This window comes from Oncorhynchus mykiss, chromosome 26 (assembly GCF_057628025.1).
Source record: "Oncorhynchus mykiss isolate SJ-2025 chromosome 26, ASM5762802v1, whole genome shotgun sequence".
NCBI lineage: Eukaryota > Metazoa > Chordata > Actinopteri > Salmoniformes > Salmonidae > Oncorhynchus > Oncorhynchus mykiss.
Genome location: NC_143047.1, coordinates 19,980,621 through 19,995,602, shown reverse-complemented (window position 1 = coordinate 19,995,602; position 14,982 = coordinate 19,980,621). Strand labels below are relative to the sequence as shown.

General features: G+C 44.1%; 1 protein-coding gene across 2 annotated transcripts; it reads right to left on the bottom strand.

Moving 5' to 3' along the window:
* On the bottom strand, positions 1-8,422 carry LOC110506577 (purine nucleoside phosphorylase-like). Of its 2 annotated transcripts, XM_021586304.3 has the most exons (6): positions 8,278-8,422; positions 4,965-5,134; positions 4,089-4,192; positions 3,517-3,692; positions 2,862-3,052; positions 1-1,669 (listed from the first exon to the last, which is right to left on the bottom strand). In XM_021586304.3, exons 1-6 carry the CDS (start codon positions 8,298-8,300, stop codon positions 1,473-1,475), a joined length of 861 nt encoding a protein of 286 aa, XP_021441979.3. In that variant the 5' UTR covers positions 8,301-8,422; the 3' UTR covers positions 1-1,472. The 2 variants fall into 2 exon arrangements, with proteins under 2 accessions (XP_021441979.3, XP_036820369.2); XM_036964474.2 differs by lacking the exons at positions 4,965-5,134; positions 8,278-8,422 and having other exon boundaries at positions 4,089-4,525.
* Positions 8,423-14,982: the final 6,560 nt, after the last annotated feature.

Genomic DNA, 14,982 nt, shown 5'->3' with positions numbered 1-14,982 from the left:
TTGGAATGGTGCCTTTTATTTCACCAGAGTGTTTCAGAAGAGATGCAGGGTTATAAGCAAGGCAACAACAGCAGAAAGAGGCATTATGTTCATAGAATAAAAACTTTTATATGAATAAATAAAAACTGTCAATACTGTCAGTACAATAACAGATAACAGTACTATAATATAATATATTCATTTATTTTTAGAAAGATAGTTACAAAAAGGACTTTTGACTGAATGGAATATCAGTGTCAGCTTTTTCAAGAAAATAAGATATTACTTAAGAAAGAATAATCAGTTGTGGACAATAATAAGGTGGAGTTGAGTTCCAAGTCCTCTCAATCTCAGGCACATATTAATAACTCACAAATACTGATTTGGAAAACAGGGTGTGGAATCAGATACACTCGTATCTCTCTGATTCAAGCTGTCCTTAGTTTTTATTAAACTGACAGTATTGGATGGTTCTGACTTAGAATATGTGGACAACTACAAATACCTAGGTGTCTGGTTAGACTGTAAACTCTCCTTCCAGACTCACATTAAGCATCTCCAATCCAAAATTACATATAGAATCGGCTTCCTATTTCGCAACAAAGCATCCTTCACTCATGTTGCCAATCATACCCTCGTAAAACTGACCATCCTGCCGATTCTCAACTTTGGCGATGTCATTTACAAAATAGCCTCCAACACTCTACTCAGCAAATTGGATGCAGTCTATCACAGCGCCATCCGTTTTGTCACCAAAGCCCCATATACCACCCACCACTGCGACCTGTGTGCTCTCGTTGGCTGGCCCTCGCTTAATATTCGTCGCTAAACCCACTGGCTCCAGGTCATCTATACGTCTTTGCCAGGTAATGCCCCACCTTATCTCAGCTCACTGGTCACCATAGCAGCACCCACCCGTAGCACGCGCTCCAGCAAGTATATTTCATTGGTCACCCCCAAAGCCAATTCCTCCTTCGGCCGCCTTTCCTTCCAGTTCTCTGCTGCCAATGACTGGAATGAACTGCAAAAATCACTGAAGCTGGAGACTCATATCTCCCTCACTAGCTTTAACCGCCAGCTGTCAGAGCAGCTCACAGATCACTGTACCTGTACATAGCCCATCTGTAAATAGCCCATCCAACTACCTCATCCCCATACTGTATTTATTTATTTATCTTTCTCCTTTGCACCCCAGTATTTCTACTTGCACATTCATCTTCTGCACATCTACCATTCCAGTGTTTAATTGCTATATTGTAATTACTTCGCCACCATGGCCTATTTATTGCCTTACCTCCCGTATCCTACCTCATTTGCCACCACTGTATATAGACTTTTTCTACTGTATTATTGACTGTATGTTTGTTTATTCCATGTTTCTTGGCCAGGTTGCAGTTTTAAATTAGAACTTGTTCTCAACTAACCTACCTGGTTAAATAAAGGTGAAATAAATCAATAAGAAATTGAACATCACTATCAGATAGTGTGTGTATCTATATTCGGGCCAGGAGGTTGATGATGAGTTTCTGCAGGTCCTGTGTGCGTCGCTGGGTGATTTCCAGCACCTCCTCATGGTTAGCGCGGTCCTGGCTGCCATACTCTGACACCACGCGGTTGGTGATGAGAGACAGGCCAAACACACGCAGACCACAGTGACGAGCCACAATCACTTCTGGCACTGTACTCATACCTGAGTGAGAGGGCGCGAGAGACAGGGAGCAAGACAGAGTTAAAAGGGAGAGGTCAGAGGGAGACAGAGGGAGAGAAAGAAAGTGATATAGGAGGGTGTGGGTGTGTAAAGACAGGGGATAAAGAGGGGAAGGGAAAGATAGGGGGAGGGGGAGACCTAGAAAATTAGATATGTCAAAGGATAACATGTACAGCTTCCTCCCTGTCAACCTGTTACCCTCTAACTGACACCACTCGGGGTTCAGATCAATTGAACTGTGACCCCTGAAGCTGACACCATTGGCATAGATACCACACTGGACACAGACGTCAATTCAACGTCTATTCCACGTTGGTTTCATTGAAATTACGTGGAAACAATGTTGATTGTGTGTACCCAGTGGGATGTCACCTGATGTTGTGTGTTAGAGAGAGAGGAGCACCTGACGTTTTCTGTTAACATCCGTTTGTTTGTTCCTAATACTGTTTCTAGCTGCATGCACCTCTTCATGTGTGTGTATGTCTGTGTTTTATTGATGGTGTCATTGGTTAGATAGTATTACAAAATCCAGTGACTGGTATTAGCACCTCACAACCCTGAGCTTCACACTCCACTCCCCATCACCCACAACTGGAGCCTTAGAGTCTAGGGGGCCCCATAAACCTGCCTTTCAAACTCTCCCTGACCTGTGTGAGATGTGCCCTGGTTGGTTGCTAGGGAGGTTAGTAGGTGGCCGGACATTTGCCCATCCTCTTGATGATACAGGTCACACAATACTTGCAGTCTCCCTTAAGCAGGTATCTGCCCATCAACAACTGGACTCAATAATATCTCTGGATTTGTGGGATGGTGCGCATGCCCAAAATCCACTACCATTCCACAACCTCACCCCACTTTTCATCCCCATGTACATCCCCAATATGCATCCCTATATTCATCTTCCTCAGTGTGTTTAAATAAAGTTCCTGTGTGTTCGTTCTTTGGCTGCTTTATTCCCCTCTTCCCGGGGGGCGGTGTCAGTGAGTCACAAACCAGTAAAATATGTAGAGCCGGATCGCTCTCTTTCAGAAGGAGTGCTCTTGGGGAGAGCCTTCTTCATTTCCTCAGTCAGAAGACAGTATACATATCAGATGCCTGATGTGCTCCCTGAAGATACAAGTTTCCCTTTAGCACAGATCTGAAAGCTGACCATAAATCAGTGTTTTGTACTCACCCACAGCGTCTGCCCCCAGGCTCAGCAGTATCTTGCTCTCTGCCACTGTCTCGAAAGCGGGGCCGCCCACATTGCAGTACACCCCCTGTTGGAGGAAAGAGGAACAGCCCTGCTCCTCCGCCACCTCTCGAGCCAAACGGCCCAGGTCTGCATCATACGCATCCGACATGCAGGGGAACCGCACACCAAACCTACACTCGCGCACACACACACACACACACACACACACACACACACACACAGAGCAGTAGACTTAACACACACACTGAACCCTCTAAAACATACACCACAAAACCTCACATGCTAAAGTGTACTTTTTTATAGTCCACACATACCTTCAACAATCAAAGCACCTAATGATGGTAATAAGAGCTCATCACAGCGAAATGACTCATTATCGCCATAACTCCATTTAGGTTATCGACATCTCATTATCAGTGGCTTAGTGATGACTGCTGAGAGGCACTTGAATTGCTAGTTCAGACTCAAACATGACAAATCTCAAATTACACTCTATTCTCAATATAGTACAAAGTGCATAGGACAGATCCCCATAGAATAGGGTGTCATTTATGGTCATTTGGCCTCAGTGTTTGGGTGGCTCACTGATGATCAAAGGGACCTGTTTGACTGTCTCATAGTTTAGGTGTCTCACCTGTCATCGTTGTGTCCCCTCAGAGGGTTGATGCCGGCCAGGCCAGGCATATTGATGTGGTCTCTGATCAACATGATGTCACCAACATTGAACTTAGGGTTCAGTCCTCCTGCAGCGTTGGTCACTATCAACGTCTCCACCCCAAGCAGAGTAGACACACGCACCGGGTACGTCACCTGCACAACACACAGAATATACAGTACTTCAGCAGTCAGAGTGGACCTACACCATTACAATGTCTTGGAGTGACAGAGAGCATCATCACATTAATCAGCTGTCTTTACTTAGGACTCAGCAGCCCCACTGCTGTCCCAACTATAATGTCATCTGCCAGCCCTGTGGTCATAGTCTAGGAGCTTCATGTTGGACAGCGACACAGCAAACTCCAATACAGTACTATGTAACAAGCTCATGTAACTGATACTGTCTAAGCAGGACCTATGTTTACTGCATGTCTTTATTTTACAGCAATTTGTCTTCAAAATACTTTTTATGGGAAGCATAGCAATCACAGCATGGTATGTACTGTATATGTGTTGCCTTGTGTTTCAGAGCGGAAGAGGCAGTCTAACCATGGCGATGCTGTAGCCCTCATAGTAATGGAACCTGCCCTGCATACAAACACAGGCCTTCCCTTGCAGCTCCCCAAACACCAGATTCCCAGCATGGCCTGACACTGATAGAAAGAGGGAGAGAAAACGAGAGCGATACACAAATACGTGCACGGCACAGGAGGCTGCTGAGGGGAGGACGGCTAACAATAATGGCTGGAATGGAGTGAATGGAATGGTATCAACAACATGGAAACCATGTGTTTGATGTGTTTGATACCATTCCATAATTCCGTTCCAGCCATTACTAGGAGTCTGTCCTCCACAATTAAGGTGCCACCGGCAGCTTGTGGTGCACTGGCACATTCACACTAAAATACACCAACTTCCTTGCCAGATTTGGATCCGACGAGGTGTTGCACACACACACGCGCACGCAAACACACACACACATACATACACACGTATGTTACCCTACATGGGATGGGATTAAGGCAGACAGATGAGGACAGGGGGTCAAGTTGCAGGACAAAGCACTAACAGACCAGTCTACCTGGTGTGCAGTATGGTGGAGTTTGGTGTGTGTGTTTAGTAGGTGGGCCTCTCCCTGTGTGTCTCATCAGTGGCAGGGCCAGTTCCCCTAACCCCTGAGGGGTGATTAAGCCCTGTACCCCAGAGCTTACGTCTGAGTAGGAAAACAACCCAGCTACCCCCCACCCCCCCAACTACTCACCATGTTCCCTCATTAATGATGTCACCTGGGACCAATGTTGATGACATGGCGTTAGAACGTTATTATGCAATGTAGTCATGTGAGGTGAAGAAGATGTTAAGCTACAGACTCACAACACAGTGTCAGAGATAAGAAGTCCTCAAGGTTGTGTGTGTGTACTGTACCTGTGCTCTGAGGGAAGTGAGGGATGTCTTTATAAGGGAAGGCTACACTATTCTCCAGTAAGTCTGCCAGCCCTCCCAGTCCAGAACCACAGATGATGGCCACCTTGGGCATGTGCTGCGTACGCTCCAGCAGCCAATCAGCTGTCTCCTTGTACTGCTCATAGGTGTACCTGCGAAGTGGAGAGAGATAGTGAGAAAAAGAGAGAGCGAGAGGGAGAAGAAAGAAAGGGCCAACAATGAAGGGTTAGGGGCAAAGGGAAGGATTTGGGGGGTGTAAATGCAGTTTTGTCCCACTCCTGCAGTGGAGCATTTAGCTCAGGCCCTGGGCAGGGTAACTTGGCAGGATGGTGATGAATCACAGTCTGAGAGGCCTCCATAAGCAAATCCACTGGAGCACAGCAAGCAAGCCGTCCCTTACACACACATCAAAATGCGATACTCAACACAAGCGTGGGTGGTGATGTATGAGTGTGTGTGTGCATACACACACATGCACTTCCAACAAGTGGGCCCTGAAGCCTGATCGGAGGGTTAGAATGCGTAAATAAACCCCCATCCCTCTGGCCCAGTCAGCCAGCAGGGATAAACGCGCTTGTGATAGCCTTGGTCATGGGTGGTGGGCAATTCATCATGCTTGAGCAATTCATCAAATTCAATCAATTCAATTCACTGGGTGAGTAGACATCTCTCACTCTGTCCTGAAGGCAAGGACAGAGAGAGAGAGAGAGAGAGAGAGGGAGACAGACAGACAGACAGACAGACAGACAGACAGACAGACAGACAGACAGACAGACAGACAGACAGACAGACAGACAGATGGTCTGTGGGGATGGAGTTCTCTGACATGAGAAGCCATTGAAGAGAGCAATCAGTGTGGTTAATGCTCTCCCTCTCTCTCGGTGTATAGAGCTCTTAAAGAAGGTAATGGGTCAGTGTGGTTAATAATGCTCTCCCTCTCTCTCAGTGTATAGAGCTCTTAAAGGCAGTAATGAGTCAGTGTGGTTAATGCTCTCCCTCTCTCTCGGTGTACAGAGCTCTTAAAGGCAGTAATGGGTCAGTGTGGTTAATAATGCTCTCCCTCTCTCTCAGTGTATAGAGCTCTTAAAGGCAGTAATGGGTCAGTGTGGTTAATGCTCTCCCTCTCTCTCGGTGTACAGAACTCTTAAAGGCAGTAATGGGTCAGTGTGGTTAATGCTCTCCCTCTCTCTCAGTGTATAGAGCTCTTAAATGCTGTAATGGGTCTGTGTGGTTAATGCTCTCCCTCTCTCTTGGTGTATAGAGCTCTTAAAGGCAGTAATGAGTGAGAGGTTGCAAGAAAAGGTAGCTAGAGGAAGTGCTATAGGAAAGGGAACAATGTTAAGGTGAACTAAACAAGTTAAGGCGAACTAAACAAGCAAAAGAAGCAAGTAGTATATTCTAGTATAGTTCATCCTATAGAATGCAGTAATTGACATTCAGGCCTCAAAGACATTTGCCCATTGGGCAAGTCGGTAATATATTTTTGTTGCCCAAAGATTATGATGACTTGCCGAAAATGTAAAATAGCTATTTTCCACTACACACAGGGAATGCACACACACAAACACACATACACTCACACACATCACCACTCACATGTGTGTTGAACCAGAAAGACCAGACTACAGGAATTCTTTGCATCTAGTTATCAGTAAAAAAAAAATCACCTGCCACATGGGGCTTCCACAGGCTCAACTTGCACGACTGCTCATGTCTGAGAAACCAGAAAAGTACTAAGAAACTAGAAAACAAACAATGAGCACCGAGTGTATTACAGGGTAAACTAGATTGCCCAAGATCGCCCCATGCCTTCCCTCCTACACAGAGCTGTCGAAGGTCCTGACGGTCGCTCTGGAAAAGTCCCTGTCCCTTGCGCTATGAATACAGAAGAAGGACCGACCACAGCACAGCAGCCTCGTTCAGAGCATTTGAATACCAAACAGGCCTAGCCTAATGTAGGCTACAACGAAAAGCCCTGATATACAGTATTTCCTCTCAGGAGCAGCCTAGAGAGGCATGTACTCTGAATTCTAACCTCTCCCTAGCCTAGTCCCTCCTGTAGCTGTGCAGGAAAACAACTCCAGTGACTGATGAGTTTTCAAGTTGGCATCTTGAAATTATGCAGGGGAATTCTGCATGTTTTAGCATTGTTTTTTGTAGGGTGAGCAGCCTCTGTAGTTTGTATGCTAAATAGACAGTTACACTTTAATACGGTCCATATTCAACTATTTATAAGGTATTTACAAAAAGATTGCACACTATTAAGGATTATGGTTAGGTTAGGGTAGGTAAGGGTTCCAAGTAGAACTGTTTCGGCTTCCAGGTAGAACCCGTTCTACAGAGGGTTCGACATGGAACCCAAAATGGTTCTACCTGGAACCAAAAGGGTTTTACTTGGAACCGGCAAGGGACAGTGGTGGGAAAAGTACCCAATTGTCATACTTGAGTAAAAGTAAATATACCTTAATAGAAAATGAGCCAGTAAAATACTACTTGAGTGAAAGTCTACATGTATTTGGTTTTATATATACTTAAGTGTCAAAAGTTAATTTAATTAAAAAATATAAAAATAAAAATATAAAAAGTATAAATAATTTCACATTCCTTATATTAAGCAAACCCGATGGCATCATTTTCTTGTTGATTTTAATTTATGGATAGCCAGGGGTACACTCTAACACTCAGATACCATTCACAAACGAAGCATTTGTGTTTAGTGAGTCTGCCAGATCAGAAGCAGTAGGGATTATCAGGGTGTTCTCTTGATAAGTGTGTGTACTGGACCATTTTAAGTAGTACATTTAAGTATTTTTACTTAAGTACTTTACACCACTGCCTATTGGGTCCCCCGAAGAACACGTTTGAAACCCTTTTTCTAAGAGAATAGGTTTATAGCCTAATATTGTGCCTGCATAGCCTGCAGTGTTTTGGCTGCAGCGTGGTTTTATTGTGTTCAATATAGGTAAACTCTCATCGAATTCAAACTGGCTATCTGTAGTCTATTTCCTTCCATCCACCTTGTATAATATGGGAAGGACGTTTTGGCCATGTTCCTGTCACTTTGACCGGGGCCGTTATGAGAAACGAGAGCTACTGCCGCCACATAATTCTTGCGCTTTCTCACTGAAATCTCAAATTATCTACCAGGAATGATCGCCGTTGCTATGGCAATGATCTGGTTGTGCCCGAGTTAATGGTTAATTCGAATAGGCGAAACATGTTTATAAGAGGTGATAGATTAAGGTTTATTCCTTCTGACCCAGCCTAATATCATGTATTCGTTTATTTATCGTACCTGCTCTCGCTGGTGGATGACATGTCGGCGGCGGTTGAGGAAATTGTTAGATTTATTTCTCTCGCTGTCTTGATGCGAAGTGATACAGCTTTCCGCTTGAAAGATGGGGGTGGAATGATTTGCTCACGGGGTGGATTGACAATAGTGCAGCACGTGGACTGGTTTGAGGGCCATGGCCGGCTTAATGCAAGGGTTTACCGGGGCTGAAGCCCCTTGGCCCAGGCCTGTGGGGGCCCCAAGAGGCCACAAAAAATATAAATAAAATAAGTAAATATATATATGTGTATGTGTCGAACTGCTTTGCTTTATCTTGGCCAGGTCACAGTTGCAAATGACAAGTTGTTCTCAACGAGCCTACCTGGTTAATAAATAAAGGTGAAATAAAAAATTAAATATATATATGGTTCATACACTGCTCTTAGAATGCAGGAAAATACGACTTCACTCAAGAGGATACTACTTAATCAATATTAAAAACACCCTTTTCTCGTCATCGTGACATTAAAATACCCGACAGTGTTCATGTCACGACTTCTGCCGAAGTCCTTGTTCGGGCGGCGTTTGGCGGTCGACGTCACCGGCTTTCTAGCCATCGCCGATCCACCTTTCATTTTTCCATTTGTCTTGTTTTGTTTTCCTGCACACCTGGTTTCAATTCCCTCAGTATTAGACGTGTACATAACCCTCTGTTCCCCCCCATGTCTGTGTGTGGAATTGTTTGTTGTTTCGTGTATGTGCACACTAGGCTGGTTACGCTGGGTTATGTCAACCCATATTGTGTTTAGTGTTCTTAGTGCCGTGTGTTTTGTTCGCGGAAATAAAAGGCTCCTTTGGCTACCCAACTTCTGCTCTCCTACACCTGACTCCCTTACTGCCAGTTACGCATACCTAACAGTTCATCAGTGTGTTGGTATTACCTTTGTTAACTTGTATTTGACTATGCTGTTACTGGAAATGCATTATTTCATTGTAACTGGAGCTAGTACAAGCCGCTTTCAGCGGAGTTGTTCTCCTCCAATCTCTGCTAATTTTACAACTTGGAGATGAGTTTCTAGTTTTTTTTCTGCGGTTTGGACAATTCCTCATCAACCTGATCTATATGTTATTTGAATCTATGGAAGTCCAGCTTTCTATTCCTATCACCCCGATTCGCCAATCTTTTCAGGACATTTTTCTGTGGCAATTTAAAGAGAAGAAGTCGAAAATACACCACGGAATTTGAAGTTCCTGATCGTCGTGTGAGTTATTCTTCAATTGTAGATTGTTTACCTTGTATGTACATATATATTCACCCACAGTCATATTTAATATTCTGCAGATTTCAGATAGAAAATGTACTGTGCCCATTAAACTGCTGCCCTGAAACTCAGAGCTAACAGCTTAGCTAACAAATTAAATTCCAGAGGTGCAGCATTCGAGGATGCTGCCCAGTTTTCGCTTTTAGTGATTAGTGAAGCGTTTTTTACAGTGTTGCAGATGGCGAATATGTAGTAGTTATGTTATTTAGAAAAATTTGTCACGGCGGTCAAATATGAAGAAAGACAACTTTCAGGTGTCTCATCCATCAGGAGAGCTTCCCCTGTTCTGATTTCCCGCCCCTCGTTTCCGCCCCTCGATTCGGCTCACACCCTCAAATCACATACAGTCCTGTGTTGATCGCTGCATTGATTGACAGCGAATTGGATGCGTGTGTTTGAAGAGTAATGTCTTCTTGCACTGTTTTTTGACAATCAACTTTCTGAAATGTTTCCCATTCATTGACCCATTTTTTAAAATAAATGATGGGCTATTTCAGTTTTGCTCCTTCAGAAAGTATTCATACCCCTTGACTTGTTCCACATGTTGTTGTTACAGCCTGAATTTAAAAAAAAATGTCAACACACAGTAACCCATAATGACATTTATTGAAAATTAAAAACATAAATATCTAATTTACATAAGTATTCATACCCCTGAGTCAATACATGTTAGAATCACCTTTGACAGCGATTACAGCTGTGAGTCTTCCTGAGTAAGTCTCTAAGAGCTTTGTACACCTGGATTGTACAATATTTACACATTATTATTTTTTTAATTCTTCAAGCTCTGTCAAATGGGTTGTTGGTCATTGCTAAACGGCCATTTTAAAGTTTTGCCATATATTTTCAAGATGAACTAAGCCGAAACTGTAACTAGGCCAGTCTCTCCAGTGTATATTTGGCCCCTGTGTTTTAGGTTATTGTCTTGCTGAAAGGTGAATTTGTCTCCCAGTGTCTGCTGGAAAGCAGACTAAACCAGGTTTTCCTCTAGGATTTTGCCTGTGGTTAGTTCTATTCCGTTTGTTTTTATCCGAATAAAACTCCCTAGTCCTTGCCGATTACAAGCATACCCATAACATGATGCAGCCACCAACATTCTTGAAAATATGAAGAATGTTACTCAGTGATGTATTCAGGACATAAAGTTAATTTCTTTGCCACATTTTCTTTCTGTACAGGCTTGCTTCTTTTCATACTTTCAATTAGGTTAGTATTGTGGAGTAACTACAATGTTGTTGATATCAAGGCTCAGGAGAAGACCCAGATGCAGACAGTTTCGAAGTAACAAAAGCTTATTACTAAACAGGAGGGCAGGCAAACGACAGGTCAAGGGCAGGCAGAGGTCAGTAATCCAGAGCAGAGTACAAAAGGTACAGGCTCAGGGCAGGCAGGGGTCAGTAATCCAGGGTGGTGTGACAAGGTACAGAACAGCAGGCAGGCTCAGAGTCAGGGCAGGCATTATGGTCAAAACTGGGAAAACTAGAAACAGGAACTAGAGAAAAACTGGAGCACGGGAAAACCACTGGTAGGCTTGACAAAACAAAATGAACTGGCAACAAACAAACAGAGAACACATGGGGAAGGAAGATGGGTAACACCTGGAGGAGACAAGCACAAAGACAAGTGAAACAGGTTAAGGGTTAAGGTGTATTTTTTTTAATACATTACTAACCTTTATTTAACTAGGCAAATCAGTTAAGAACAAATTCCTATTTACTTTTTTTTTGAATTTTACCCCTTTTTCTCCCCAATTTCGTGGTATCCAATTGTTGTAGTAGCTACAACTCCCGTACGGGCTCGGGAGAGACGAAGGCTGAATGTCATGCATCCTCCGATACACAACCCAACCAGCCGTACTGCTTCTTAACACAGCTCGCATCCAACCCGGAAGCACTGTGTCGGAGGCTACACCGTGCACCTGGCAACCTTGGCTAGCACTGCGCCCGGCCCGCCACGCGATGAGACGAGGAGATCCCTACCGACCAATCCCTCCCTAACCCGGACGATGCTAGGCCAATTGTGCGTCGCCCCACGGACCTCCCGGTCGCGGCCGGTTACAACAGAGCCTGGGCGCGAACCCAGGGACTCTGATGGCACAGCTGGCGCTGCAGTACAGCATCCTTAACCACTGCGCCACCCGGGAGACAACACCTAAGACAACAACATAGCAAGGAAGCAACATATGACAACACAGCATGGTAGCAACACAACATGACAACAACATGGTAGCAACACAACATGGTAGCAGCACAAAACATGATACAAACATTATTGGGCACAGACAACAGCACAAAGGGCAAGAAGATAGAGACAACAATGCATCACGCAAAGCAACTACAACTGTCAGTAAGAGTGTCTATGATTGAGTCTTTGAATGAAGAGATTGAGATAAAACTGTCCAGTTTGAATGTTTGTTGCAGCTCGTTCCAGTCGCTAGCTGCAGCAAACTGAAAAGACGAGCAACCCAGGGATGTGTGTGCTTTGGGGACTTTTAACAGAATGAGACTGGCAGAACGGGTGTTATATGTGGAGGATGAGGGCTGTGGTAGATACCTCAGATAGGGGGGAGTGAGGCCTAAGAGGGTTTTATAAATAAGCATCAAAAAGTGGGTCTTGTGACAGGTATACAGAGATGACCAGTTTACAGAGGAGTATAGTGCAGTGATGTGTCCTATAAGGAGCATTGGTGGCAAATCTGATGGCCGAAGGGTAAAGAACATCTAGCCGCTCGAGGTCACCCTTACCTGCCGATCTATAAATGATGTCTCTGTAATCTAGCATGGGTAGGATGGTCTTCTGAATCAGGTTTAGTTTGGCAACTGGGTGAAAGAGGAGCGATCAAGTCTAGATTTAACTTTAGCCTGCAGCTTTGATATGTGCTGAGAGAAGGACAGTGTATTGTCTAGCCATACTCACTCAAGTACTTGTATGAGGTGTAAGAGGTGACTACCTCAAGCTCTTAAGAGAGGGGCATTATTCTTATCAAACCACATAACCTTTGTTTTGGAGGTGTTCAGAACAAGGTTAAGGGTAGAGATAGTTTGTTGGACACTAAGAAAGCTTTGTTTAACACAAAATACAGGGAGGGGCCAGCTGAGTATAAGACTGTATCATCTGCACACAAATGGAGGAGAGAGCTTCCTACTTCCCGAGCTATGTTGTTGATGTAATTGAGAAGAGCATAGGGCCTAGGATTGAGTCTTGGGGTACTCCCTTGGTGACAGGCAGTGGCTGAGACAGCAGCTTTTCTGACTTTATACACGGCACTCTTTGAGAGAAAGCCAGTCAGTTGATTATTGACAAGTTTTTCGAACACTTTTGATAAACAGGGCAAAATGGAAATAGGCCTATAACAGTTAGGATCCGCTTGATTTTCCCCTTTAAATAAAGGACGAACCGTGTCTGCCTTCCAAGCAATGGGAACCTCCCAAGAAAGGAGAGACAGGTTAAAACGGTCAGAGATAGGATTGGCAATGATAAAGGCAGCAAGCAACCTTAAAGAAGAAAGTGTTTAAACCATCTGACCCAGATGTTTTTTGGGGGTCAAGTTTCAGGAGCTCCTTTAGCACCCCGGACTCAGTGACTGCTTGCAGGGAGAAACTTTGTTGCGGGGCAGGGGAAAAAGAGGGAGAAGCATTGGAGATAGTCTCATTAGACGGGGTGGGAGATGAGGAAATGTTGGACAGGCAAGGAGGCATGGCTGAGTCTAATATGAATCCTGACTTAATGAAGTGGTGACTAAAGAGTTCAGCCATGTGCTTCTTGTAAGTAACATCCACATCATAAACTTTAAGGGACATGTGCAGCTGTGAGGAGGAGGGTTTATTCTCCAGGTCTTTAACCGTTTTCCAGAACTTCTTGGGGTTAGACCCACAGAGAGAGAACTGCTCCTTAAAGTAACTTACGGATCGCCTGAGTGCACTTACTTCTCATTTGCCTGAACGAGAGCCAGTCAGCATGAGTGTGCGTGTGCCGAGCCTTTCGCCAAATGCAATTCTTGAGGTGGAGTAACTTTGCAAGATCCCCGTCGAACCAAGGGCTGAACCTGTTTTTAATTCTCGTTTTCTTTATGGGGGTGTGTTTGCTAACAATACCACTGAAAATATAGAAAAGAAGAAGGTCCAAGTGTCTTTGACAGAGGGGATCAAGCTGATTCTATAGCATTTTACAGAGGCCAGTTCATGAAGGAAGGCTTGCTCATTAAAGTTTTTTAGCAAGCATCTATGACAAATCAGGACAGGTCGTTTCACTGAGCAGCCATTACGAACACAGGTCATTACAGAAAACACCAGACTGATACCTATCGGGATTATTTGTGAGGAGTAGCCTTTTCTGGGTGTTTGGAGTAATACCTTGTAGGATCGGTAATAATCTGAGAAAGATTTAGGGAGTCCCATTGCTTTAGGTCTTGGTCAGGTGGTTTAAGCATGTCCCAGTTTAGGTCACCTAGCAGGACGAATTCAGACTTAGTGTAAGGGGCCAGGAGAGAGCTCAGGGCAGGTAGGGTACAGGCCGGTGCTGATGGAGGACAATAGCACCCAGCAACAGTCAACAAAGAGCTATTTTAATACTTAAAACCAGCAAATCAAATTGTTTGGGGACAGACTGAGCACTGAAGGTGATCCTTGGTAAAGATGCCACTCCCCCACCTTTGGAAGATCTGTCATGCCGAAAAAGGTTATAACCAGGAAGGTTAACATCAGTATGAAAAACACTCTTCCTTAAACACGTCTCAGTAATGACCAACACATCTGGATTGGAGCTGGGAACCCACACTTCCAATTGATCTATTTTATGTAATAAGCTTCTAGTGTTAACGTGCAGAAAACTCTGGCTTTTACGAGAGCAGAAATCAGTGCAACAGATATCAGAGCACAAGTCAGAATTGGGGCTAGCAACAGTAGATGGGCCATGGGGTACATGCACATTTCCAGATATCATCAACAGTAATACAATCAGGGCACGGCATAGTACAGGGAGAGCTCTGCAGTATTGATTTATGACATCTGAATGTGCATCAGATGGCAACAAGATCATATTGTACAGCAATTTCATCAGGTAACATGAATGCAAAGCCGGCGAGAGGTGGTTAAAATGGGATGGGAGGCAAAAAATCTGTGGGACTTTACAGATAATTGTGTGTGTGTGGGTTACAGAGACGAGGTAGTCATTCAGAAACCATGTTAAACAATTTTATTGCAAACAGACTGAGTCAATGCAATTTATCATGTGGCTTGTTTTTACTCCTGAACTTATTTAGGCTTGCCATAACAAAGGGGTTGAATACTTATTTCAGCTTTTCATTATTAAAAAAAAAATCACTTTGACATTATGGGGTACTGTGTGTAGGCCAGTGACACAAAATCTCTATTTAATCCATTAATCCATCCATAAATGCAGGCTGTAA